Source organism: Ictidomys tridecemlineatus, chromosome 6 (assembly GCF_052094955.1).
Source record: "Ictidomys tridecemlineatus isolate mIctTri1 chromosome 6, mIctTri1.hap1, whole genome shotgun sequence".
NCBI lineage: Eukaryota > Metazoa > Chordata > Mammalia > Rodentia > Sciuridae > Ictidomys > Ictidomys tridecemlineatus.
In genome coordinates, this window is record NC_135482.1 from 162677653 (window position 1) to 162704772 (window position 27120).

General features: G+C 40.6%; 2 protein-coding genes across 5 annotated transcripts in view; both read left to right on the forward strand.

The window, feature by feature from the left end:
- Positions 1 to 10191, forward strand: part of Fndc3a (fibronectin type III domain containing 3A) — a 158540-nt gene extending 148349 nt beyond the window's left edge. For all 4 annotated transcript variants that reach the window (XM_040281536.2, XM_013360742.4, XM_040281535.2 and 1 more), the window contains 2 exons: positions 4 to 131; positions 7643 to 10191. In XM_040281536.2, the coding sequence (XP_040137470.2) occupies positions 4 to 131; positions 7643 to 7957 (443 nt within the window). In that variant the 3' untranslated portion in view covers positions 7958 to 10191. The remainder of the gene's footprint in view (positions 1 to 3; positions 132 to 7642) is intronic.
- A 10845-nt stretch (positions 10192 to 21036) lies between these two features.
- On the forward strand, positions 21037 to 23693 carry Mlnr (motilin receptor). The gene is made up of 2 exons (XM_005330236.4): positions 21037 to 22253; positions 22951 to 23693. Exons 1-2 carry the CDS (start codon positions 21356 to 21358, stop codon positions 23283 to 23285), a joined length of 1233 nt encoding a protein of 410 aa, XP_005330293.3. The 5' UTR covers positions 21037 to 21355; the 3' UTR covers positions 23286 to 23693.
- Positions 23694 to 27120: the final 3427 nt, after the last annotated feature.

The window sequence follows — 27120 nt, forward strand, 5'->3', positions numbered from 1 at the left end:
TAGCCCCCAAAATAGAGAAATTAAATGATCACATTTGTGAAATTACATGGGAATGTTTACAGCCAATGAAAGGTGATCCAGTTATTTACAGTCTTCAAGTTATGATGGGAAAAGATTCAGATTTCAAACAGGTATGTGCCAAGATGTAATTTTATGGTTATCTATTTTATCTTTCTTTCATTTTTCAGTATTTTCAGTACAAGATTTGACCATCTTTACCATTTTGATTTAGAAACACTGTTCAATATAGAATATGTTCCAGAGATCTTAGGATTCAAAATATTTGGGGCATGAACTACACTAACACAGATTATTTTCACTTGACAATTATTCATTAAACTCTATGCTAGGCAGTCAATATATAACACTGAACAAAAAAGTATTTAGTCCATGGAGTTTACATTCTTTTAGAAAAAGACATATTAAAGGCAAATAAACACATCGGTATATAGTATGACAGTTCTAAGTGCATTGGAGAGAAAATTAAATGGGGTTAAAAAAAAATTGTACCAGAGGGAAAAGGACCCAAGGCAAGTGATAGGACTGCTTCTTAGAACATTTTTCTCCTCTTGAGATAGGAACATGTATGTTAAATTTGAACAATAAGAAGGCCAATATGAGTGAGACAGAGGGAACCCTAGAGAGACTTGTTGATGAAGTATGGTAGCAGCTAACAATTTTGCTGCTGCTAGAGAATAAAGACTTACCAATACTTGGCCTCCTCAGTTACACATTTCTTTCTTGAGCCTTACTGAAGCCACATTTAAGAATTCGGGGTTCCCCCTAAGCATATTCAATCTCTAGAGTCAGTTAAATGACATTCCTTTTGGAAAAAAAACATTAAGAGAGCCAATGTGATATGAAGATAAGAATGTCATATAAGACATTAAAAGGTATACTACTATACTTAACTGCTTGTGATTTCAGAAGCCAGTGGAGTATTTTGACCAGAATAGTCACATAATCTGACACAGGTCATTTTGGTTACAGTGTTGAAACACTGGACAGAGGGGCAAAAACAAAGAGACCAATAAGAAGGCTTTTACAATAATATTAATAATCACAAATATTATATAATGCTTAAATATAACAATAAAACAATTGTTATGGAAATCCAAAGGAAGTATCGCCACCTTAGCAGAGAAATTTCAAAGATAGCTTCCTGGTAAAGAGTGAGTAATGGTCAGGTAGAGTGGAGAGTGGTCAGTGTTTATTATAAATATATGACTCACCTACTGGGGCTGTAGCTTAGTGGCAGAGTACTTGCCTAGCATGTGTGGGTGAGGCACTGAGTTCGATCCTTAGCACCACATAAAAATAAATAAAGGCATCCTTCCACCTACAACTACAAAAAAAAAAAATTAAGTTATTTAAAATATAGAGAGAGAGGTGTGTGTGTGTGTATACACACACACACACACACATATGACTCAGAAAATATCTGTAAGCATTTCATCCTAATTTCCTTCTTCCTGTCAATCTTCTTTATTTTTGAAGACTCAATCTGGGCTGTTTTAATTGTACTGTATCTTACATTTTCTTTTCCCACTAGAAAATCAGTCATCTGTTTTATTCCATCCTTGTGCTATTCTAATTATTGATAAAATTTTTAATATATATTTTTCTTTCAAATTGTATTAAATATAGACATGTGACAAATAACTAAAATTTCAAAAGATCCAAAGAGTTAGATTAAATTTAGCACATGATTGTTTTTCTTTATTAAGCCATCTGCAAATTTACACAATAATTAGATTTGAAATGTAATTTGCAGATAAGCAGGTTTCCTTCCAAGGAGGAAGCAAAATTAATATTAAAGAAAATATAATTGTATTAGCATGTTTAAAGGAAATAGGGACCCCACTTTTGAGTAGTATATGAATTTTAATAAGTTAATATCACTACATGAAACACCACTGCTAGTTCTAATATAACTTCAAAATTAAATTAACCCTTTTATCACTTATACTTATTTTAGATTATACATGGTAAAACTTAAAATTATGATATCTTTAGAACTTCATTCTATAGATGCTCATCTAAATCTCTTAAAAAGTTATAAAATTCTACAACTTACAAATTGTATTCCAAAAGTTTGAAGGCCTTTTAAGAAGTCAATTTCTTTCATAGAATTTAGCTTTTTATTTATAATTTATTTGACATTCAACACACATTATGTAAAGAGAATTATAGGGATACTATATTAACTATTCTAATTTTAAGAAAATTGTTTAGATTCTAGCAAGCAAGCAGAAATTATACAATGATAACATTTTACATAACTATAAAAGGTCATAAATATAAAACTTTTTTATAAGGAAGAATGATTAATTTCAGCTGGACTTTGGAATATTTCCAAAAGGAGTGTCATATAACTAATACTTCAGGGGCTAGAGTACTTAACAGGGAACCATGAACTCTCAAGTGTGACTTCAGCAAGGTTCAAGAATGGAATATGTTGTGGAAAAGCCAGGTATGGGTGGGTCTTCATTCTTTAGCAGTAGGAATTGTTGATATATTTAAGAAGGAAAAATTAGCCTGGCAGCAAGTATCTATGAGCCAAGTATTAGGAACAAATTGATTGCTTTACTTTCTTACTTTTCTTTATTTGTTTTTCATCAATGGCTTTCTCCAAACTTATGGTGTTGTCTTGCCCTGTGCCTCTCAATAGCACTTGATATGGAGTTGCCCTCGTTCTCTAAAGTCTCTATTCTTACCTTCCTCTCTAACTCCCTCGATAGATAGCTGACCTTACTAGGTATTAGGAGAAACATACTTTATTTGGGAAAGTTATCTGTCAAATGTCTACTGTCTCTTGAAGCCTCTCATAAGTGTATACATTTTTAAAAACAAATGCTTTCTAAACAAAAATCGCATTTTGGATGGCATAACAAAGTGGTGTGGAAAATTTGGAAGGTAGTTAAGCCACTTTCAAAACAGATCAACCCCCTGGGAGTTTTCCAAGTACCAGGAAAACTCAGAATTGGCTTTTGAGAAATTAAGTGTAAATCCTCTCAGGGAAAAAAACCTGAAGGTAGGTGGACTTGTTTGTTCCAACAGCTGAATGAAATCATCTGGAACTTGGTTTCTCTCACTGCCTTCAGAGTCTTCACCTAGCAGTAGAGAATTTGACTCATTCACTTAAAGAAAGCACTTAGATTTCAAAGACCAATGACTGTGCTAGGGCTTAACCAAGCAAAGCCTACCCTCAAAGCTAAGAGTGAGGCCAGCCTCTCCTAATACATGGACTGGGTAGTAGAGAGGGTTTGACAACTCATCTAAAAATTAGAGCACTTGTGGTAGTGGCAGATAAGGGGGCTAAACAGAAACAGTACCAACAGGCCTTACAGATAGAGTCATCTAGGAAATTATTTATTTTGATGGATCTGTTTGCTGAATTATAGAGACTGCTGAGATCTGTAAGTCTGGGGCTAAGGAAAGCAAGTGGTATAGTTGAAGTCTAAACCCTAACTCCAAAGAACCAGAAGTGCCAGTGGTTCAAGTCTGTGAGGATCCAAAGGCCCAAGGATTGTGGACATCAAAGTCCCAAGAACAGGACAAAATGGTGTTCCAGCTAAGCAGAGAAAACTTGCCCTTCCTCTGCCTTTTTGTTCTATTCAAAGATTCGATGATGCCAAACACCTTGGTGGAGATTATCTTCTTTACTCACTGAGCCAATTCATAGCCTAATCTATTCCAGAAAGGCCCTCACAGACATACTTTGCTGCAATGTTTTACCTACTATCTGGGCATCCCCTTAGCCCAGTCAACACATACCATCATAGTAGGAACAATTGTTGAGACAGTGGATTCATATAGAATCTACTTCCTTTCATAAGCTTCTGAATTCAGATTCTCAAGACCTGGGACCTCAGAGTGCCTTCCAGACCTAATGAACCCAAATATCTGAGGATAGGGCCCACAATTCTATAGGGTTTTTTGTTTTCTTAATTTTTTATTTGTTCTTTTCAGGTATACATGACAGTAGAGGGTATTTTGACATATCATATAAACATGGAGTATAACTTCCCATTCTTATGGTTGTACATGATGTGGAGTCAGACTGGTCATGTATTCATATGAACTGTCTTTTCTATTCCCATCACTTTTCCCTTCCCTTCATTCCCCTTTGTCTAATCCAGTGCACAGTTCTGTTTTATTTTGTTTTAAAGTTCCAAATGATGCCTATGAATAAAAATTTTTAGAAATCACGCACAGTAAATTTAATAACTGCTCATAAAATTCCACCTATAACTCCCTTATCAGTAATAAAGTAGATAGAAGATAGATGAGCTGCTAGTTATTTATCTATATTTAGTTGTTATTGAGGGGCTTTACTGTTCTCAATGTATTGCTCATTATCAAATACATGATATGTTAAGGAATGACTTAAGTTGTTTGTACTCAATTCAAAAATAGTGTATTGCTAAAATTATTGTATTTAACTATAATATTTATTGTGCATATGATTCACTGCAAAACCAGATTATGGTTATGTAATACACACAAGAAGTAGTGATAGTTAAAATCTCTTCCTTTGTTTAAAAAAAAAAAAAAACTGCCTCAAAAGTTGATACCTTTGGATGTACACTTGTCCTCAGAAATAACTATTTTGAATTTTAGTAGGAGTACTTGATAAATGAAGTTTATCTAGCCAACCAAATGGGTTTTGAGAATGTAGAGATAAAATCAGATAAGATACTAGATTCATTTATTCATTTTTCTTGATCATAATTCTCCAATTGTTATTTTCTCCATGGTTCAAAATATTCATAATACTAAATTAAGAACAGATCAATTTATGAAACTTTAAATTTCTTTGAAGGTTTCCGTGTAAAGTCCTGTTGCAGTTGGCATACTGTTTCAAATCTCTTGGCTAACTAGACACATAAAAACTTCACAAGCTTACATTTTTAATCTGCAGTTCCCTATTAAAATGCAAAGTTAAAATAGTAATCTCTTTCCTGATATTCTCTTAACTGTAAATCTATATTGATATTTGCCTATCTATGAATAGATAATTCATTTGTAGCAAATATAAAGGGCTATTTTGTTTAAATAATATGTAATTTTATCTGAATAGTAGCAATGACCAAAATAATTTCAAGTATCTATAAGATGTCCCCCTTCAGATCCTTCCAACATTTGAAACATAAAATTGAGAAAATTTGATATCATCATCTTTCCAACTTCTTCCTAACTTCATTAGTATCATGGACATCAAGATCATCTTGGTCCTGGGGCTGCAGTTGTAGCTCAGTGGGTAGAGCACATGCTTAGCATGTGTGAGGCACCAGGTTCCATCCCCAGCACCACATAAAAATAAATAAAGGTGTTGTATCCATCTACAACTATTTTTTAAAAAGATTCCAGTAAATTTTTTATCTTTCCTACCAGCTCTTTCAAAAGTCATTTCTAGGTTCATAAAAAAAAAAAATAATACATCAGTAGCACATGCCTATAATCCCAGTTAATGAGAAGACTGAGGCAGGAGGAAGGCAAGTTTGAGACTAACCTAAACAACTTAGCAAGACCCTGCCTCAAAATAAAAAATTAAAAGGGCTGGGGATGTGACTCTGTGTTAAAGCACCCCTGGGTTCTATCCCCAGTACCAGAAAAGGGAGACTACATCAGGACCTCAGAGCTTTATTCAGCAAGAGTGTCCTGTCCACTTCCCTTCAGTCCCTCAAACAACATGATCAGGGTTCCTTTAATACTACTTAATGTGATACCCTAAAATAGCCCCTCTTATGTTAAATCTACCTAAATTTCTAAACTATAAAAATTAAATGTATTCCTCCTCTCTCTGACAAATCTCTGAACTTTTTTTTTTAATGAGGTACTAGATATCAGGACCTTGTATATGCTAGACAAATGCTTAACTACTGAACCACCTCCCCAACCAGATGTCTTTGCCAGATCTCCTCTTCTTTTGTCATGTTCATGCCATTTGTTGAGAGTTTTTTTCCCCTAACCATACATTGCCATGCTCATTTGGAGACATGGAAAATAAAGCTTAAAGACAAAAATTAAAATCACTCTTTATATTCATAAAAAATACATTTTTTAATTTTTACCAAGTTGGCTTTATCATATGTGTAAATTTTTAATACTGATTTCTAATACAAAATTATTTATTTTTTAATTTTTTTTTTAGTTGTTGATGGACCTTTATTTTATTTATTTATATACAGTGCTGAGAATCAAACCCACATGCTAGGCAAGCACTCTACCACTGAGCCACAACCTCAGCCCAAAATCATTTAATTTATTACCATCTCTCATATATGGATCAGTTTTACATTCCTACTCCCTGAGATGTTCATCTGTGTTCTCCAAACTAATGTATAAAAACTATTTTCTGTAAGATTTATCTTAGGATGAATAAAAGTTCCTTTATCTATGTTAAAGTTAATAATTCACAGAGGCCTTTTATTGAGTACCTACTGGATTCTGGAGACAAAAAATGAAGCAGAGATTTTCTTCAGGAGCAAGCCCGTATGCTAAAAGTGCTTAAAAGAATGCTAGCTCAGGTATTGGTTGATCTAATTTGTAGCCCAACAGCTAGTGGGAGCAAGCGAATTGGGGAATGATTCCACCCTGTGAGCCTTGGTTTTCTCATTAATAGAGTGAGAAGAGGGACTCGTTAATGAGAACAGTTACCTTCACATTTGAATGCTCTTCTTATGCTATTAGCTCATCTCATCCTCATAATTACCATACAAGTTAAGTACTGTTATGCCTATTGTACTGAGGTAATTGATCTAAATTTACTGGAGTGGGAGGTGGTGGAACAGAGCTTGGACCACTGGGTGACCAATTCCATCTTCTTGTTGAGTAGCACACTTCCTTAAAAATCTATGCAACTCTTGTTTTCTCTCTTTCTGGTCCCCTTCCTCCCTCCCTCCACCCTGAGACATGGTAGAGGAGCCTTTGAAGTTTATAGTGATTTACCACAGGTACCTATAGAAAATTCCAGTTGTTTCATTCAACTGATGTGTTTAAATTTTTATAGAAAGTTACTAGTTAGCCAAAAGTGGGGGTGAGGGGGAGACAAGATTATAGTCTTTCTCCTCACATGGAATGAAGTCACCAAAAATGACTTCCTGCATGCGAGGAAAGCTGGGAAGTGCCTGAGAGCTGGCTGACTTGCTTGTTCTCTTGCCGCTTTAGGGCACATCTTCACTCCTTAACTGGTTTGTAAGCTGTGAAGCTAGGTCTTCCATCCTCACTTGTCAAATTTCTCCTGCCCTTATACAGCAGACAGATAAGTACTTTAATGGATAGGGTGTTCAGGGGTTTTTTGTGTTTTGTTTTATTTTGTGTGTGCTTTGTTAGTTTGGTACTGGGGATTGAACCCAGGAGCAATTTACCACTGAGCTGCATTCCTAGTACTTTTTATTTATTATTTTGAGACAGGGTCTTGGCAAATTAGCAAGACCCTCTCTCCAAGTATAAAAATAGGACCAAGTACATGGTTCAGTGGTAAAGTGCCCCTGGGTTCAATCCCCAGTATTGCAGAAAATAAAGTCGATGATATTTACTAGCTTTCGTGTCAAAATATTTCTAAAACTAGTCATTGTTAACACATTTTCTGACTAGACTCTACACACGATTCCTCCTTTTAATCTTTCATTGACAGATTTACAAAGGTCCCGACTCTTCCTTCCGGTATTCCAGCCTCCAACTGAACTGTGAATATCGCTTCAGAGTGTGTGCCATTCGCCAGTGCCAAGATCCTTTGGGGCACCAGGACCTAGTCGGTCCCTACAGCACCACAGTGCTCTTCATCTCTCAGAGGACAGAACCGCCAGCCAGCACCAACAGAGACACTGTGGAAAGCACCCGGACCCGGCGCACGCTAAGTGATGAGCAGTGTGCTGCTGTCATCCTTGTGCTGTTTGCTTTTTTTTCCATTTTGATTGCCTTTATCATTCAGTACTTTGTAATCAAGTGAAAATATAACTTTATTTTAACACTGTATTACATTTTATTTTGTCATGTACTAAAATTATTTCCGTAACGCTTTTACAAAAACGATGGCATTTAGCACTGGCATTGAGACTATAGCACATCATTTTTTTCCATTTTCAGTGCTCATATTGTTAGGTAGAGGCTGGCACTTTATTAGAATGCAAGCCACAGAAATATCAATTTTGGGGAGGGTTTTTTGGTAGGTACTTTTGACTCTTTCTCTCTCTCTCTCTCTCTCTCTCTCTCTCTCTCTCTCTCTCTCTCTCTCTCTCTCTCTCTGACATGCCTTCTTGTAGAACAAACTTTCTAAGAGACAACAATTTATAATTGATAATTTTGACCAGTCACCATGAGTGAAACAGTGATGACCTGATAAAGATTATTACCAAGTGAAAATTCAGAATGACTAGAATTTACACTAATGTGCTATATAAAAATGTTAAAGTCTGATGCTGTGAAAGCAATCTAGTGCTATATTTCTACCTCCTCATTTGTCTTAATTATTTGGTAAGTGGGATTATGATGAATAACTGGAGGGGCTTAGCAAAAACTGGATGAAAGAACATGTGTGAAAAAGAACCTTCTTATTTGATAAATGTGGAGTTCTTCATTACAAGTATATATTTATGGATTCACAGATAAGTCAAAGAAAGCACAGGCAGTTTACTTGGCCTAAAAATATTTCAATGTTTACTCCAAAAGTACCTCTTCGGGTCTTGAGAACATGGAAAAACAGAGACTTTTAGATAGTAACTTTTTTAAAAAATCATCATAAAAACCAACTCTGAATTTCAAACCTACTTGGCTTGTTTTGTGAGCCTTTGGACTATATGTATGTTTGTAAGGGCACACACATACATATATGACATATATATATAAACTATACATACCTAGTGTAGGAATACATACATACACACATCTATTCCACCTCTCTGGTATAGGCTAATTTTGAAGAACTCCCATAAACTTTGCTGCTTCTCCTATAACTACTGCCATCACCATCAAAATTCATAATCAAACCTAACCTTTTTTGTTTGGGGCACCAAATCTGAAGACAAAATTAATTTGCACCAGTAAACTTCAAGCTGCTTTCTTTCTTGAAAAACTAATGTTTAATGTGTAATGTCTGTTCAGATACTGTTCCAAATTGTTGATTGCATGTGGTTAATGTTGCATTAGAGCACTTTGCAATTGCATAATTCATTAATGTTTTGTGAGCTTGCATTTGTGAGTTATTGGATGATCAGATTGAATCTTGTCGAGTATCACATTGTACATCTTGCTTAGATGTTGACGACTGCCAGTAATAATACAGTTTGTAATGAAACTATCTAAAATTCTTGTTTTATCACATCTGTTATCTGTAAAACACCTGTAACTAGCTTTTTTAATTTATTATTTGAATTTTAGGATAGTGAATCACTAATTTTTAGTTGCTGAAGTTAGCATTTTAGTGATAACTAAGCACTTCTGTCAGTCTTGGAAAAAAGGAACATATGTTTTGTGCTTTGAAGATCTCTGAAGAATTTCCCTTAATAGAATGGGCATGTATTGTAATTGTTTTATGTCAAATGATCTGTGCTGTAGAAAAAAAAAACAAACATTAACCTTTGTTCAAAAAAGAAACGGATAAACTTGGCCTTTCCAAGTGGTAAGAATGATCTATCACTATAATATACTGTATGTTTACATTTTATTTAATCTCTTTATGTATAGGGTGATAACCTTCCCCCAAAACAACAGAGATTGCGATTGTTTTCTAGAAACTTATTCTTTAAAGTGCCACATTTGGCAGTACAAATGAGTTTGAGTGTAAGAGCCCAGAGATTTCTATATAGTTGAATGTCTAAAATGGTAAAATGTGCCACTGTGACAAGTTACAGTGGCTTATGTTTTTCATAGTAATTCAAATGAACTCCTATTTTTGATAGTAAATGTCATTTAATAGTGTACTTGCCATTTGAGCCTCACTGCAAAATTAGTGCAGAGGAGAAAACAATTTTTAATGTAATCTTGATTTTACCTCATATACTGTACATTCCAAAACTCTAAACTTTTTAAAGGTTATAGATACACTACCAAACATATCACCTTAAAATTGTACAAGATTAAACTTCATAAAAATGGTAAAATATAATCTCATAAGAATACATAAACTGTGTAGCAAAAGTATCTTTAAAATCCATGGAAAATAAAAGTTGTATCATTCTTTTTTGAGATATGTTTATTGTATTCATATACATTTAATTACTTGCTACCTATTTGAGAAAATAAAATAAGGCTTTCCCTCTTCTAGTAGGATTAAAACAGTTTTCCCAGCCCTATTCAAATCTTAAACATGAATGAAATTAGAAATTTTATCCCAGCAACTTGATTTTATGCAATTCATTATCTTAATTGCTTTACATATATAAAGAATAAGATAAGTCTGAAGTAAATGAGCTTTGGAAAATAAAAGCCTGGGGTAAATGGCACATGCCTTTAGTCCTAGCTACATGAGACTATCATTTCAGCCTGGAAGCTGGAGGCCAGTCTGAGCAGCATAGCAAGATCCCACCTCTAAATAAGTTTACCCATTGGGAAGAAAATCTCTGACCTCCCCTTTTCTGCATTCCTCACCTATTTTCTAGTATCATTCTCCCACTCCTAGGAGCCCATGACTTTCCTACTGTCTGTATTGCTAGGTCTGCCTTCCCCCAGAAAATTCACCTTGTCCTCTCTCATCCCCTATTAAAATTTCCTTCCCATGGGTCACCTCTTGTACATTCCTTACTTTTAAAATCCAACTGGATCTCTGCCACAAGTGCAGATAATCACAATAAAGTTTAAAGTGTAAGGCTGGGGAAGCATCACTGCATAAAAACAATTAAGGAGGAATCAGCCTTTAAGGGCTATGATACCCTGTCACCTCTGTTTTTCCATAGATTGGATGTAAAAATTTTGCCCATCATGTTGAGCATTCCATGGGTTGGTTTCCAACACAAGCATCTTGGTTTTCATTATTATGGATAGGTATCTTTCTGCAGGAGAATCCATGTGTACAGAGGCTCAAGGAGGCAAACAAACCTTTTATTTAGTGTTTTTTATTTTTATAGTTGTTGATGGACCTTTATTGATTTATATGTGGTGCTGAGAATTGAACCCAAGTGCCTCACACATACTAGGCAAGCGTCTACCACTGAGCCAAAACCTCAACCCACAGACTTTTAAAAAATAAATCAGAACAAGCAATGGTTCTTCAATGCAACCTCCACTATCATAAAAGGTGATGATGTGCCTCATTTTTTAAGGTTGTTCTTAAATTCTTGTTTTCAAATAATATTATGTACCTTCCAGTGTGTTTTGCCAGGCATGGTGATACATGCCTATAATCCCACCAACTCAGGAGGCTGAAGTTGGAGGATTGCAAATTGGCTGGCCTCAGCAACATAGGGAGATCCTGTCCCAAAACTTAAAGAGCACCCCTGGGTTTGATCCCTAGTACCACCAAAGGGGCCAGAGCCGTTATTCATCATTTTCTCCCCAGTGTTCTTTAAGAAGGAGAAACACCTCATAGGAGAAAAAAAGTTAACAAACAAGATTTTAATTGTCGTCATCAAGTCCTCAATGTTTGAAATTATGCCTTCAAATGTTTAGATGCTATAATGACTACTTTTATATTTATTTCAAAATAAATAATATGATTTTGCCATTTCTATTTACTATGAAAAAGTTGCCAAGAAAAAAATTTCAAAAAGGATATTTTGAAGCTGATATTTTGAAGATGTGTGACTGATTCAAATCAAAGACTAGTATCTCCTGTTTTGGGGGTTTGTTTTTTTTTCTTGTTGTTGCTTTGTTTTTGGTTTGGGGGTTTTGTTGTGGTGGTAGTTGTTATTTTTTTATATTGGGGATTGAACCCAGGGGCACTTTACCACTGAGCCACATCCCCAGCCTGATTTTATTTTTTATTTTGACACAGTCTGTAAGTTGCTTAGTGCCTCACTAAATTGCTGAGGCTGGCCTCAAACTCAGTCCTCCTGCCTCAGCATCCCAATCTCTAGGATTACAGGCATGAAACACCACCACTTAATGTGTCCTAGGCTTGGTGTTCAGGGCTTTAATTTGGTAATTTAATCTTCCCAGTGGTTCTGTTAAGTGGAAACCATATCACAGAGAAGTCAAGCTGTCTTCCAAAAGTTGAATAGCTAATAAATGCCGGAGCCAGGATTAAAATCAAGTGATTGATCTAGTGTACCTACACTTCACCACTGTCCTCTACTGTCTGCCCCCAAAGCCCTCAATTGTAAGAAGGAAATCAGAATTAATATTGACTTTGAACATCGCATTTATAAGAGTAATAAATACTACCTATATGCCAAGCACTGTGCGTAAGCATTTCCTCATTTAAAATAACCCACAGCCCTCAAAGGACTAAACAGAAGAAAACTAGACAACAACTTGGTACAGGGTGTTGGACTTAAATAAGAAACACTCATTTCATCCTGTGATATTTTAATTCCCATGTTGAGTCCACTCTCAGCCCTAATAAACCATCTTCTTAAATATTCATCTGACAGGGCTGAGGTTGTAGCTCAGTGGTAGAGCACTTGCCTAACAAAGGTGAGGCACTGGGTTCAATTCTCAGTACTGATATAAATAAGTAAAATAAAGGTCCATAGGCAACTAAAATATTTTTTTTAATTCACCTGAGAATGAGGGTATCTTTATTGCTCCCAAATAAAACGAGCTGGTGTGTTCAAAAAAGGAATAGAGATACTGAATGGATGGATTTCAAAAATTATGCCCAAGAAGTCAGACACAGAAGGTTATATGTTATAGGAATCCATTTATATAAAATATTCAGAATAGGGGCTGGGGTTGTGGCTCAGTGGTAGAGTGCTTGCATAGCACATGTGAGGCACTGAGTTCAAGCTTCAGCACCACTTAAAAATAAATAAAACAAAGGTATTTTGTCCATCTATAACTAAAAGAAAAAGAAATTGGTGCAGCCAATCTGGAAAGTAGTATGGAGATTCCTTGGAAAACTTGGAACTACCGTTTGACTCAGCTATCCCACTCCTCTGTCTACCCAAAGTACTTAAAAAAATCATACTTCAGGGACACAGCCACATCAATGTTTATAGCAGCACAATTCGCAATAGCTCAATTGTGGAAACAACTCAGATGCCCTTCAGTGGATGAATGGATAAAGAAACTGGTATATATACACAATAGAATATTACTCAGCATTAAAAGAATAAAATCATGGCATTTACAAGTAAATGGATGGAGTTAGAGAAGATAATGCTAAGTGAAGTAAGCCAATCCCAAAAAAACAGAGGCTGAATGTTTTCTTTGTGATGAGGGGGGTGGAGCATGGGAGGAATGGAGGAACTTTAGATAGGGGAGGGAGGGGGTAAGGGGGTAGGAAAGACGATGGAATAAGTTAGACATCATTACCCTAGGTACATGTATGCAGACATGAGTGGTGTGAAAATACTTTGTGTACAACCAGTGACTTGAAAAGTTGTGCTCTACGTGTGTAATATGAAATGAATTGCATTTTGCCATCATATATAACAAATCAAAATAAATTTAATTTTAAAAACACATTAAGTGGGAATTTGGGGGGAAAATATGAAAGAAAATAAAGTATGTGTCCTGGCACTCTATTCTAAAAGACTCCTTACCAATATATTTTCATTTCATGTTTATGAAATGTATGTGAATAAAATGAGACTGATTTATATGAAAAAAAATATATCCAGAATAGATAAATCCAGAGACAGAAAGGAGGTTAGTGGTTGTTAGGGCTGGAGGGAGGAAGAAATGGGGAGTAACTACTTCATCATATGGGGTTTTATTTGGGGGTGATGAAAGTGTTTTGGTGCCAGGCAAAGGTACTGATTGCACAACTTGTAAATGCACTGAACAGAACTGAATCATTAACTTTCGAATAGTTGATTTTACATTCTGTGAATTTCACTTCAACTTTTTTCCCCCCACATTTTACCCCAACTTTTTAAAAAGACAAAAGACAAAATTAATAAACATAAGATTAGAAAATCCTTCCAGGTGCAGTGGCCCATGCCTGTAATCCCACGGCTTAGAGGTCTGAGGCAGGATTCCAAGTTCAAAGCCAGCCTCATCAATTTAGCGAGGTCCTAAGCAACTTAATGAGACCCTGTCTCAAATTTTAAAAAAGGGGTTGGGATGTGGCTCAGTGGTTAAGCATCCCCAGATCCAATCCCCAGTATCAAAAAAAAAAAAAAAAATAGAAGACACTGAACACTGGGCATCAGCAAGTCAGTAAAACTGACCTAGTTGATGAGTTCATCTTGCTAACTTCTCACTTTTCTTTTCCCAGCATAGGGTAGGGGGAGTACTAGAGATTGAACCCAGGGATGCTTAACCACTGAGCTCCATCCCCAGCCCTTTTTTAAATTTCAAGACAGGGTCTCACTAAGTTACTGAGGACCTAGCTAAATTGCTAAGGTGGGCCTCGGACTTGAAATCCTCCTGTCTCAGCCTCTCAAATCTCTAGGGTACGGATGTTTGCCACCATGCCAGACACTTCTCAATTCAAACTCCCTCATCTGCCTGAGTGTTCTCACCCTTACGCATACATGATGGGCAACCGAAATTTTTTTTTTTTATAGAATATCCTCACTAGTTAGCCATTAAGTGATTTGGCCTACCCAGGCCTAACTTATCAGCTCTGTCCCATTTTTAATATTTCTAGGATGACCCAGTGGTCTTAGAGAAACTAACTTTTTACAGTTTCAGTTTACCAGTTGTAGCTGCTATCTAGTAAGAATATCCATATGTAGCAGGATAAAACCTGTACCCTCTTCTCACCACTTTCACAGGGTCTCCTCTTTCCACCACCCCATTTAATAATCCTGGCCACACTGAGCCTGACTCTCAGGAGAAACTAGAACCAACAGAAAATTGCTAAAGCAATAGCTGCAGAGTAACAGGAATCTGTCAAGTCACCAAGTCTTGCCTGAATTTACCCTGCCATTTCCCTGCTGTGCAGAGAAACCTCAGAAAGCCTGGGCCCAGGTCCATGTGCTGGTGGGATTCCTCATGGTGAAGTTGGGAAAGAGCCAGCCTTTGGTCTTCTCTGCTGGGGAGCCCCCTTCCTGGGCCGGCTTTACCACCTCTGCCTTTTTATTAAATAAGATGCAATTTCCTGGTGCCTGGGGTCCAATGGAACCTGCAGGTCATTTCGATGAGAAAGGGGCTTGGTGTGAAGTCACAGTTCCTGTGGGAGAAGTAAGTGCTATGAGCAAGGTACATGCATAGTCGGTATCCAAATACAAATGTTAGCCTTTGGGGAACAAGGACCCAGACCTACCACATCTTCCCATTTTGCAGGATATGCTGAAAATCAAGAACTTTACGTGACATTTCCAAATGCAAAAGGTTGATTTAAAATATGATACGTGGGCCAAGGATGTAGCTCAGTGGTGAAGTGTGGGCTTAGCAGGTGAAAAGCTGTGCACTTGACCTCCAACACAAAGGAAGATAGGGAGTGAGGGAAAATCATGAAAATTTACAAAGTGTGTGTCAGTTGCAATGGGTGCTTGCTTTCCAAACGTTGTCTCAAGCATTGCTCTCTTGTGGAGAAAAGAAAAATAAAACCGATGGGGTTTTCAAAAGTTTCCACAGGTAATCTAAGTTACAGATATATCCTAAAGCTCCATGAAGCTTTCCATTTCTTTCCATTTGCCTACAAAATCTGGTTTCTGGAAGACACTTTTCTAGCAGAGTGGGTCATAGGCAGCTCTCCCTACATCTGGTAGCACTGTGGTCTATATAGCCAGAGGCCACACAGCACCGTTTGTTGGATCCAGTCCATTTCTCCATGGACTCTGGTGGTGGGCTGAACAACACTGTCCTTTCTGGCTGCCCCAGTAACCTGGGATAATTTCTTTATGCTTTAGTCTTCTCATCTATAACATGAGGAGATCAAGAGGATCCCACCCCCATAACGTTGTTGAAAGACTGACATAAAATATACAAGTACTAAGGCTGGGGTTGTGGCTCAGTAGTAGAGAGCTTGCCTCACATGTGTGAGGCACTGGGTTTGATTCTCAGCACCGCATATAAATAAATGAATAAATAAAGGTCCATCAACAACTAAAAAAAATTAAAAATACACACACACACACACACACACACACACACACACACACAAGGAACTTGGAACAGCAGCTTACATAGAGCAAGTATCAGCTTTTTTTTTACCCAGGATATCCCAGCCTGCCAAAGGCCAACCTGTAAGGCCTCCAGCCAGGAGCCAAAAGCCTACTTGTGACACCATCCTATTGCTTCCAGGTACACAGGACCATAATCAGGCAAGTCCTAGACTCACTCTTGACCCACACAAGTTTCAGGCAGATCCATGTTCATAGGGTGAAATAAAGAGAGAGCCGCACTCCTGGTCCATGGAGAACTCCCTAACTCCGTCTCCTCAGATGAACTGTGAAGTGCAGAAGCCGGTGAATGACGACAGAGCTACAAAGTAGAAACCAGATTTAGTCAGTTCTCAGATCCCTGGTCCCCTTTCTTCCTAGAACATGGAATGCCAAGCCATTATCACAAGGGCTCAGCTACCCTAGGGGCCAAGTCATGCTTGAACCTCACCAAAGCAATGTGGTCAGAAAGGCCTGCTCTGGGTCCTTCTCTCCAAATCAGTGCTCTTTTTGGTGGTGGTCATTCTCATTAGTTGTACGTGAGAGTAGAGTGCATTTTGATATATTATACACAAATGGAGCACAACTTCTCATTCCTCTGGTTGTACAAGGTGCAGAATCATCCACTAGAGTAATTATATAGTATATAGGGTAATATGTCTGTCTCTACTATCCTTCCCATCCCCACTGCCCCACCCCTCCCCTCTACACAAACCAGAGTTCCTTCATTCCTCCCTACCACTCACCCCACTATGGGTCAGCATCCACTTATCAGAGAAAACATTCGGCTTTTGGTTTTGGGGGATTGGCCTATTTCACTTAGCATGACATTCTTTAACTCCATCCATTTACCTGCAAATGCTATGATTTCATTCTTCTTTAAGGCTGAATAATATTCCACCGTGTAAGTATACCACATTTTCTTTATCCATTCATCTTGAAGGGCATCTAGTTGATTACACAGTTTAGCTATCGTGACTTGAGCTCCTATAAACATTGATGTGGCTGCGTCACTATAGTATGTTGATTTTAAGTCCTTTGGTATAAACCGAGGAGTAGGACAGCTGGGTCAAATGGTGGTTCCATTCCAAGTTTTCTGGGGTACCTACATACTGCTTTCCATAGTGGTCGCACCAATTTGCAGTCCCACCAGCAGTGTATGAGTGTACTTTTTTCCCCCACATCCTTGCCAACACTTATTATTGCTTGCATTCTTGATATTTGCCATTCTGACTGGAGTGATTTGCATTTATCTAATTGTTACAGAAACTCAAAAAGATGATGAACATTTTGTGTGTGTGTTTGTTGATCGATTGTATTTCTTATTCTGTGAAATGTCTGCTCAGTTCCTTAGCCCCTTATTGATTATTTTCTGTTGTTGTTGTTGTTGTTTGTTTGTTTTTGTTTTGGTGTTAGGTTTTCTGAGTTCTTTATATATCCTGGAAATCAGTGCTCTATCTGAGGTGCGTGTGGTAAAGAGTTTCTCCCAATCTGTGGGCTCTCTCATCTTGTTATTGCATATCAGTGCTCTATCTTGAACTAGGTTATCAAGGAACTGCAGCTGAGCACCCGCAGACACCATAGCAGTATTCTAGCACTGAGAATTGTGAAGAAATAATGCTCCCTGGCTCTGCAGAAGCTTTTCATTTCCAGAGATGGCAAATATTTATTAAGACTCTCGCTTTGTGCCAGGTACGGATCCAGGCACCAGGGAAAGAGCAATAAACAAAACAGATTAAAGCCCTGATTTCTGGCACACATGATGTTGAAAGATGGAGAGAGGTGGATAATGAACAAAGGGCTAAGTAAATTAAATAGTGTGTCAGGTGGTTGTAAGTAACAGAGAGAAAATAAAATCAAGAAAAGGAGTGTATGAAGGGAGGGTGTGTGATATGGTATAGTCAGAAAGGGACAGGGTACTGCTGGCATGGATGCTGCCTTGAGACCCAATCAGCCCACCTTGGAGCCTCCCTGATGGCTGGGGAAAGGAGTAAAGAGCCTTCAGCAGAGGTTGGGGTAGCCCGTTAAACCAGGGAGCAGAATGGAAGGCAAGAAAGAGCCTCAGGGATTTGCAGCCTGTGAGGGCCAAGTGTTCCCTTGAGTCGAAGCCCGTTCATGAGCCACAGACCTCGGCTAGCAGAAAGTTGGTGGCCAGGCAAGAAGAAAATGTGGAACTGGAGTTGAGCAAATGCCAGCCTGGGCGCCCCAGGAACCAGCACAAAGTTAGGTGCCCTTCCCTTTGAATAGCCAGCCGAAGACCTTTAAGCGCACTGGGCCTCCTTCCCATTACACTGGGTTCACCTTAGGGAATGACCTTATTTGAGGACTGACTACTTATCTAGAGGGTCTGTATCACTAATCAAACTGGATTATGCTTTGCTCAGGCTACATCATTCATTTTCTCGTGCTGCCCAGGAGCTGAGAGGAAATCAGATCAACTCTACATGAAGAAATTACATTTTCTCTGCCTAGGATGAAGCAAGAGGGAGGGAGAAAGTGAAGACAGTAGCTACAGAAACTCAAAATGTTGAGTTTTGCTGAAAACATAGAAGTGACCTAGAAGAGAAAAAATCTGATGACCTAGGAGAGAGGCATTTGATAGTAATACCCTTGAGGAGGGCAATGGAGTGCTTCAGGTGCTGAGCTGACTCCAGCTACCAGTGCCACCAACTTATTCACTTGCCCAGGCGGAAGGACGGTGGGGGTGTAGTAGTGGGAGAGAGGGAATAGAAGCTTTTTTCACTTTGCTTTAATTTTCTTTCAGAGAAACATAGTGCATGATCTCCACTCAGGCGTTAGGATGCAGGGGGGTAGGGTTTAGGGAGACAGGAGAATATATCAGCAGAGTCTGAAGGGCAGGAAATTGAATGAGGTAGGGTAAGTATTCTGATGGCAGAAAAAGCTAAGCACGCTGCTAGAGGCTGTGCATTTCCAAAGAAACAACTCTGCAGCCAAGTGGAAAGATGCATGGGCCAGGCTGCCCGATCTGCTCTGGTGGAGTAGACAGGTATGACAATGGAGCAAAGAGCAAAACCACTGAGGATGAGTCTTTGGGATGACTGTGGCCACTCATGGAGTTTAGGTTGTAAGAAAGTGAGGATATCAGGCATGTGAGGAACAAGGAAAAAGCAGGAGGAGCAACTGATGAGAGGAGCCTATGAGGATTTCAGGGACCGGAGGCAGGAAGGAATGTGAGCAGAAAGAGAGCAGACGGAGGTCAGAAGTGGAGATGGAAGAGGGCTCTCAGGTCCTGGTAATGGTAAGATGTAAGGTATGCTCACAAAAGCAGCTGGCAGAGATGGGGTGCCAGATAGGATCACTGATAGAAATGGGGTTAACAAACCCCAAGATCAGGCACATGTGAGTGGATGTGTATTTTATCAGATGCAGTGCTTGAGAGAGAAGATGAGGCACCCCATCCTCGGGCAATGAGGATAAGTGATGGGTTGGGGCTGCACAGGGTGGAATGTGAAGAATTCAGACTCAAAGCTACTTTTTAGGACAGCTGAAAATAACAAGGGCAAGGGAAGTGACAGTTACCTTCCACGAAGCCCAGATTCCTGCATGTGAGAGAAAACTTGCAAGGGAGGCATGTTCCTAAGATGAAGCCGGGTTTCAGATCCAAAAAGGAGAAGGGAACTTGGGAGAAAAGGTTGAAAATTTTTAACAAGATGCGTTTAAAAAAAAAAAAAAAAAAAGCTAGACAGGCATTCATCCACATAAAGGAGCTGGCAGAAGCTCCAGAGTAGTGGGGCTGGGGTTGTGGCTCAGGGGTAGAGCACACGCCTAGCACATACGAGGCCCTGGGTTTGATCCTCCACACCACATAAAGATCAATAAATAAAATAAAGGTATTGTGTCCAACTACAATTAAAAAATAAATATTTTTTTTAAAAAAAAGTTCCAGAGCAGTATAGGAAGCTTGGGGTGAGGATAGAGGAAGTGGGAGACAGATTTCCCGGCTGGGGCTGGGCGGTGTGGCAGGTCCTCAGGCTTGCAGGCTCAGGTGTTAGGCTAGACATTCTCCAAATCCCAGTCCCAACTCTTTGCCTGTTTGATCTCAAGGGAAACCCTGTTTGTCCACCAGGAAGCAGCTCCTCAGGGGCATGAGGATTAAACTGAAAGCACAGGGCCAGACACAACCTAGGCACTCCGTGAGCGTCAGCTATTGTCATTTTGATCCCAATGAGCTGACTCAAACATCAGTTTTCATCCATTTCTTGAATTTCTGTTGTTTCGGGTGTTGGCAGAGTCTGTTTTTTGAAATTTATAAAACACTCTGTACATAAAAACAATGCCTCACATGTGACAGTATTCAAGCATACATTTCAACATTTAGGTATCATTCTTTTTTTAAATATTTTTTTAGTTGTAGATAGACATAATATCTTACTTATTTATTTTTATATGGTGCTGAGGATCAAACCCAGTGCTTCACACGTGCAAAGCAGGCGCTCTGCCACTGAGCTACAGCCCCAGCCCTTAAGCCTCATTTTTTATGTCCCTGTTTAGAGATTCCAGGGATCCTTGGAATTATTTAGTCAGCACCTTCCACCACCATTTGGAATTTAGAATAGTGGCCTTGACAGGACAAGACTGGGCCAAGATCACACAGCAACTCAATCCTGGTAGCCAGGACTAGTGGTTCTGAATTCTAGTCTTGACTGCTCTTCTGTTTAGGGGTGTAGCTTCCTAGTGGTCATGGGGGGGGGCATTCCCCTTCCAGACACAAGCAGAGATCCCCCAGAAAGCCCCCTGTGTTCTTGACTTACAAAAAGTGCTCGCAGCGCGCAGGGGCCAATACCAACCTCTCCCAGGTTAGGGAATCGCTGACCGGGAGTGGGTAGGGCTCCCGCACTGCGGCCGCCGCGAGTTCCAATTGCGCAAGGGAAGCGCCTCGGTTTACCCAGGGGCTGGGAGGGCGCGGGGAGCCGTGCCCGGGCGGGCGAGGGCCGGGGGCGGAGACTGCGCGCCGCTGGCTCCCGAGCGCGGGGCGGCGAACCCTCAGAGCCGCCTTCCCGCGCCAGGAGCGGCAGGGCTCGGCGGTACCCGCAGGGTTCCACTGGGCTCGCAGCGTCGCAGCGCTCCGCCGTCGGGCCGGGCGCGCCCTGCAGAAGGCAGGGAGAAGAAGCGCTCCCCACGGGGGCCACGCCCGGGCCTCCTGCGCCACCCGGGCTGAACGGCCGCGCGGTGCTGCCATGGGTAGCCCCTGGAACGGCAGCGCTGGCCCCGAGGGCGCGCGGGAGCCGCCTTGGGCCTCGCTGCCAATGTGCGACGAGCGCCGCTGCTCCACCTTCCCCCTGAGGACGCTGGTGCCGGTGACCGTCGTGTGCCTGGGCCTGTTCGCCGTCGGGGTGAGCGGGAACGTGGTGACCGTGCTGCTGATCGGGCGCTACCGGGACATGCGGACCACCACCAACTTGTACCTGGGCAGCATGGCCGTGTCCGACCTGCTCATCCTTCTCGGGCTCCCCTTCGACCTGTACCGCCTCTGGCGCTCCCGGCCCTGGGTGTTCGGGTCGCTGCTCTGCCGCCTGTCCCTGTACCTGGGCGAGGGCTGCACCTACGCCACTCTGCTGCACATGACAGCCCTCAGCGTCGAGCGCTACCTGGCCATCTGCCGTCCGCTGCGTGCCCGCGTCCTCATCACCCGGCGCCGCGTCCGCGCGCTCATCGGTGCTCTCTGGGCGGTGGCCCTGCTCTCCGCCGGACCCTTCTTTTTTCTGGTGGACGTCGAGCAGGACCCCAGCATCTACCCGATCGTGGACCTTAACGGCACTGAGCAACACACCTTCTTGTCCAGCGTGCCGCCGCCCCTCTTGCCTTCGCGGGCGCCACTGTCGTCCCCGCTCTCTGGACCTGAGGCTGCAGCGGCCGCGGCGCTGTTCAGCCGCGAGTGCAGGCCAAGCCGCGCACGGTTGGGTACATTGCGGGTCATGCTGTGGGTTACCACTGCCTACTTCTTCCTGCCCTTCCTGTGCCTCAGTGTCCTCTACGGGCTCATCGGGCGAGAGCTGTGGAAGAACCGAGATCCCCTGCAAGGTCCTGCCGCCCTGGGGCGGGAGAGGAGCCACCGGCAGACAGTCCGCGTCCTGCGTAAGTCCTGCCACTTCTCTTCCAAACTCGCCAGTCCTTGGTCAGCACCGCAAGTGGGAACAGGCAAACTGCTCGCCCTCTACCTCTAGAGAAAACCATCTCTAGTCCCCCAGGGTTCTGAGGAACCCAGGGCTCGGATCTAGTCGACAGCAATGACTTCCCAATGCTGCTGAGATCCAGGATGGGTAGCTGACCCGCCTCTGTTAGAGACTGCAGCTGTGGATTAATCACAGCACCCTTTAAGAAGACGGGTAGATTGCATTAAACTAAAATTTCATTTAGTGTTAAGTTATCCCAAAGACTGAGTGAACCATGCCCATATCAAAAAGTCAAAGATGCGTAGTCCTGTTGCAGATTTTTTTTTTTTCCCTCCAAGATAATCTGCCTCTTAAGCGGGTTTGTAAAAGGAAGGCTGCCAAAACAGCTTTTGGGAGCAATTGTTTTTTCTGGCTTATGCCCAGTCTTGAAAGCACATACATGAGCCTAACGTGAAGTTTTAAAGCAAATATCGATGCAGTTAAATACCTGGTTGTTTTTTGTCCATGCATGCAGATTTTGCTAGGTGAAAGTTTATCTAATTTATTTTGTTGCTATACTAGTGCAGGTGGATTTTTTTTTTTTTTTTTGCGGGGCGGGGAAGGGTGGGTATTTGATTTTTTAAATGCTTTTGCTAATGTGTCTATGTCTTGTTTTGCAGTGGTGGTGGTTTTGGCATTTGTAGCTTGCTGGTTGCCTTTCCACGTTGGCAGAATCATTTACATAAACACCAAAGATTCCCGGATGATGTACTTCTCTCAGTACTTCAACATTGTCGCTCTGCAACTATTCTATCTGAGTGCATCCATCAACCCAATCCTCTACAACCTCATTTCCAAGAAGTACAGAGCAGCCGCCCGTAAACTGCTGCTTGCAAAACGGTCCAAACCAAGAGGTTTCTGCAGAAGCAAGGACACTGGGGGGGACCCTGGGGGAGACACTGGAGTTACAGTTGGCTACACAGAGACCAGTGCTAACACAAAGACAATGGCCTAACCAGCACAGCTGAGCCAATTACAAGACTTTGGAGACAACAGGTCTGTAGAGAAATAAAGATAGAAAGTGGGGTATGAATGCTGTTTAAGAATGAGAGTTGTTGAAATTTTGCAAGTTGGTTAGAAATTGTTGGCATGATTTTTTTTAAATCAAAGTATAAAATGTATCTGTACCAGTTATTACAGGTTCCCTTTCATATATCTGTATTCACTTTAGCATCATGAAATCCCACATCTATAGTGTGTCTGGAAGAGGTTTTCTAAGTCTTCATTCATTCTACTCTGGGAATAAGATCAATCATTTTATAGTTAAGTGATAGAGCAATGCTGCCTAAAAATTGTCACCTCTGAGATCAGGGGTGTATTTGTTCTGTTTGGGATATAAATATACATATACAAGGAAACAGGATGATGAGTTTGGATCCAAGAATTATTTAATACCTATATATGGTATATTTAATACCTATATATGGCCATATGTACCATATATGGCTTTGTGAAAAACTTTTAAAAGTAAGAATTTCAGGTAGACTCCAATGTTCAGGAGTCCCACCTCTCAACAGACTGGGAGCAAAAAAAAGTTTTGGCTAAATGTGCTCTTTGAAAACTGCTATGAATAAAACCAGTGCAACCCACTTTTCCCTGGAACTGCCTATGGGGTTGTACTAATGCCACTGGCCTTGAAGTAGCAAAGTTGGGCACAGAGACAAGAGGACAGAGAGCTTGGCCTTCTGAGATGACTACTGATGAGCTTTGAAAAGAACTTTAATCTACCTTCCTTTGCCTCAGCCTATTTGGATGAGAATTGTCATCATCCCTGTTTTACTAGTGACAGAACTGACTCTCTAGGATGGCTTGAGTCTGAATCCAGACTTTAAAATACTCACCCACCCTCAATGAGATTGTAATTGTTGAAAAAACATACAGGTTGCTTTGTGAAAGAGAATGCATTGGACATTCTAACGAACAATTCTGAAACTTTGATTTTTTTACAGTTTAAAACATAAATGTTCCCAGCAGCTCTGGAGGATGAGGCAGGAAGATCACAAATTCAAAGCTAGCTTTAGCAATTTAGCAAGGCCCTAAGCAACTCAACGAGACCCTATCTCTAAATAAAATATTAAAAAGGGACTCATGTGGCTCAGTGGTAAAGTGCCCCTGGGTTCAATTCCCAGTACCTAAATAAATGTGTTTTCAGAAGGCTGTTGCTGTTTCACACAGACAGGGCCTCATCAGCCTCAGTCTGTATAAATGGCGCCCCTGTAAGTGGGCAAAGCCTGACTTGCTCAATTGTACTTGGGTTCCTTTTGGGGTTGATAAAGTTCATCCCTAAGTTACAGTAGATTGTTGATACTTATTACGGATTTTTATTGAGATGTTCATGAACCTTCAAATCCACAAATATCAAAAGAGTGTCGAATGCTGTAAAATAGAACTTCATCAGTTATAGTGACAAACAGAAGTAAGGTCTCAATAGGATTCAGAAGCTGGAGAGTTAGCTCAGTTTACTCGCTAACTTGAGGACTTTGCTTCACAGCTCACAGTTTGGGCAGCCTCCATTTCTAAATTGCTTCAGGTCCCACAAATCATTATGGTCTGTTTTGAATAGTTACAACTAAAAATGATGAATACATAACAACCAGGGTCTTCTTGACAGGCTGACAAAGTTCTGTTGCTTTTTTGTTTTATTAGCCAAACACAAGTTCAGCATCTTGACTCCCTGGCCTGTCCTCAATGTGTGCAGGAGTGAAGCCTCTTCCCTGCCTTTGATCCCTGCTAGTGAGGAAGCAGCCCCTCCACCAACACTCCCCAAGTGACAGTGTGACCTAATGATTCAAAGACTGATTTCTTCATTTATTTTATTTGTATTTTTTAGTTGTAAATGGATGGACAATATCTTTTTATGTATTTATTTTTATGTGGTGCTGAGGATGAAACCCAGTGCCTCATATATGTGAGGTAAGCACTCTACCACTTAGCTACAGCCCCAGCCCTTCTTCACTTATTTTATCACAGAGCCAACTCCCCACCTTCCTTTCCAGGAACACCTGTTGAAACCTCACAGAATGAGGCACAGTGTTGGGGGACCAGGCTTGGATTTGGGGATCTCCTGGCAGAGAGCCAGCCTGTGCTGCTACCACTGTCCGCATGATAGCCCTGAGTCAGGATGAGCTGGAGCTCTCTGCTCACAGGAATCCCTCTCTGGAGCAGTCAAAAGCTGACTTTTCCCCAGGAGAGATCACAATGAAGAACCTTAAAGATAATCAAAAAATATTGTAGATACAGAAGCAAAGACTTTTCCTTTGAGCTTTCTTGTTCAAGTTCTAGAAAGCAGCGATTTATACCACAGTCTTCTGAGACCTAAGTATATTCCCAGGTATGGGTATGGGGAGGATCACCCTGACCTGCACTGCACAGTCCCTGTCCAGGAGAACTGGAAGCCTATCTTTCCTGCAGGGTCCCTGTCTGGTCTCAACTTGTTCATGAAATTTGAAATCATTTGTAATGGTCGCTTTTTCTGCAAAACAACAGAGTGAATAAGAACAGAATAGAAAAATATCAATGCATCACATGTTGGTTGGTTTCTTTCCTGGTTCACAAAATAAAACATATCTTTACTGTAAGTCATGGTCAAAAATTTGTTTGAAAAGTTGTTTTGAGATCTAAAATTGTTCTCCACACTGGCAGAGGGTCTGTTCTTGCACTGACAACTGTCAATAAAAGGAAGGTATTGGGAAGACCCAGAGTGGTCAAGTCAAGTGTCACTGGAGAGAGACAATGAAGCTGTGGATTACTGTCCTGGTCTTCCTTCTCCTTCCTGGGCATGTCATGGAAGCTGTGCCCTGACACTCCCTCCACCCTGACTGAGACCTGTGCTGGCATTCCAGCAACTTATCTGAGCCCCTTTCCCTTCTATAGGCCAAACCATTTTTGTTAGGAGAACTGTCAACCCTTGTGGGAGAGTTTGTTATTTCATTCATTCGCAGGGCAAATATTTACCAAGCAACTGCTAAGTGCCAGATGTGTAGGACAAAATACTCTAGAAAAATTAGTCCTTGCCATGGTGTCAAAATCAATCAACTTTTTAATGGCATTTTTTTGTTTGAAATGTGTCATTGTGTCACCTAGACCAAACACAGATTCAGCTTACAGGTTAATAAAAGCACTTACATCAGATGGAAGCAGAATATCAGGTTCCTCCTCTTTCACATAGAAGACATTTGCACTTCTGCAGGAAATGTTCTCAGAGCTATTGTACAACACCTCCTCACATCCAAGGGACCCCTGTGCCAGGTTCACAAGAAGCCATGTGTCAATGGTGTTTGAAAGTTTGAACATGCCCTCTCCTGACCCTTTCTACTCATGTCATAACATTTGCCAGTGTATGGAAGTGTTTTGTATTTAAGTGTTAGTGGTTGCACAAGTGTAGAGGTTTAAAAGGGCTTTACTTAAACACAGATGCTATGCAATTTTTAATTGGGAATGTACTTTCTAAAGATTCCAAAACTCTATACACTACAGAGCCCCCAGCTCAGCCCTGAGCAGTCTTCAAAACCCAACATTTCCTTTCCCAAGAGCACAAGAATATTTGTGCTCATTGAGCCCTATGGGAATGCTGTGTGGGCAACTACTCACCCATCCCTCACCCTGTGTAAATTACAGAGGAGGTGAGAGAACAAGGCTCTTCTCATTACCTCCTTAGAAAAACAATTCACTTTTATTTTTCTGTGCTGAAGATCAAAACCAGAATCTTGCACACACTAGGCAAGCATCTACCACTGAGCCACAATCCCAGCCCATGACACATACTTTTTAAAGAAGATCAGACACCTAGC

Bases quoted from the DNA above. Each gene is read 5' to 3' on its own strand.
- Mlnr (XM_005330236.4), top strand. From the start codon at position 21,356: ATGGGTAGCCCCTGGAACGGCAGCGCTGGCCCCGAGGGCGCGCGGGAG. The intron at 22,254-22,950 runs GTAAGTCCTGCC...CTTGTTTTGCAG, and splicing joins GCAGACAGTCCGCGTCCTGC to TGGTGGTGGTTTTGGCATTT.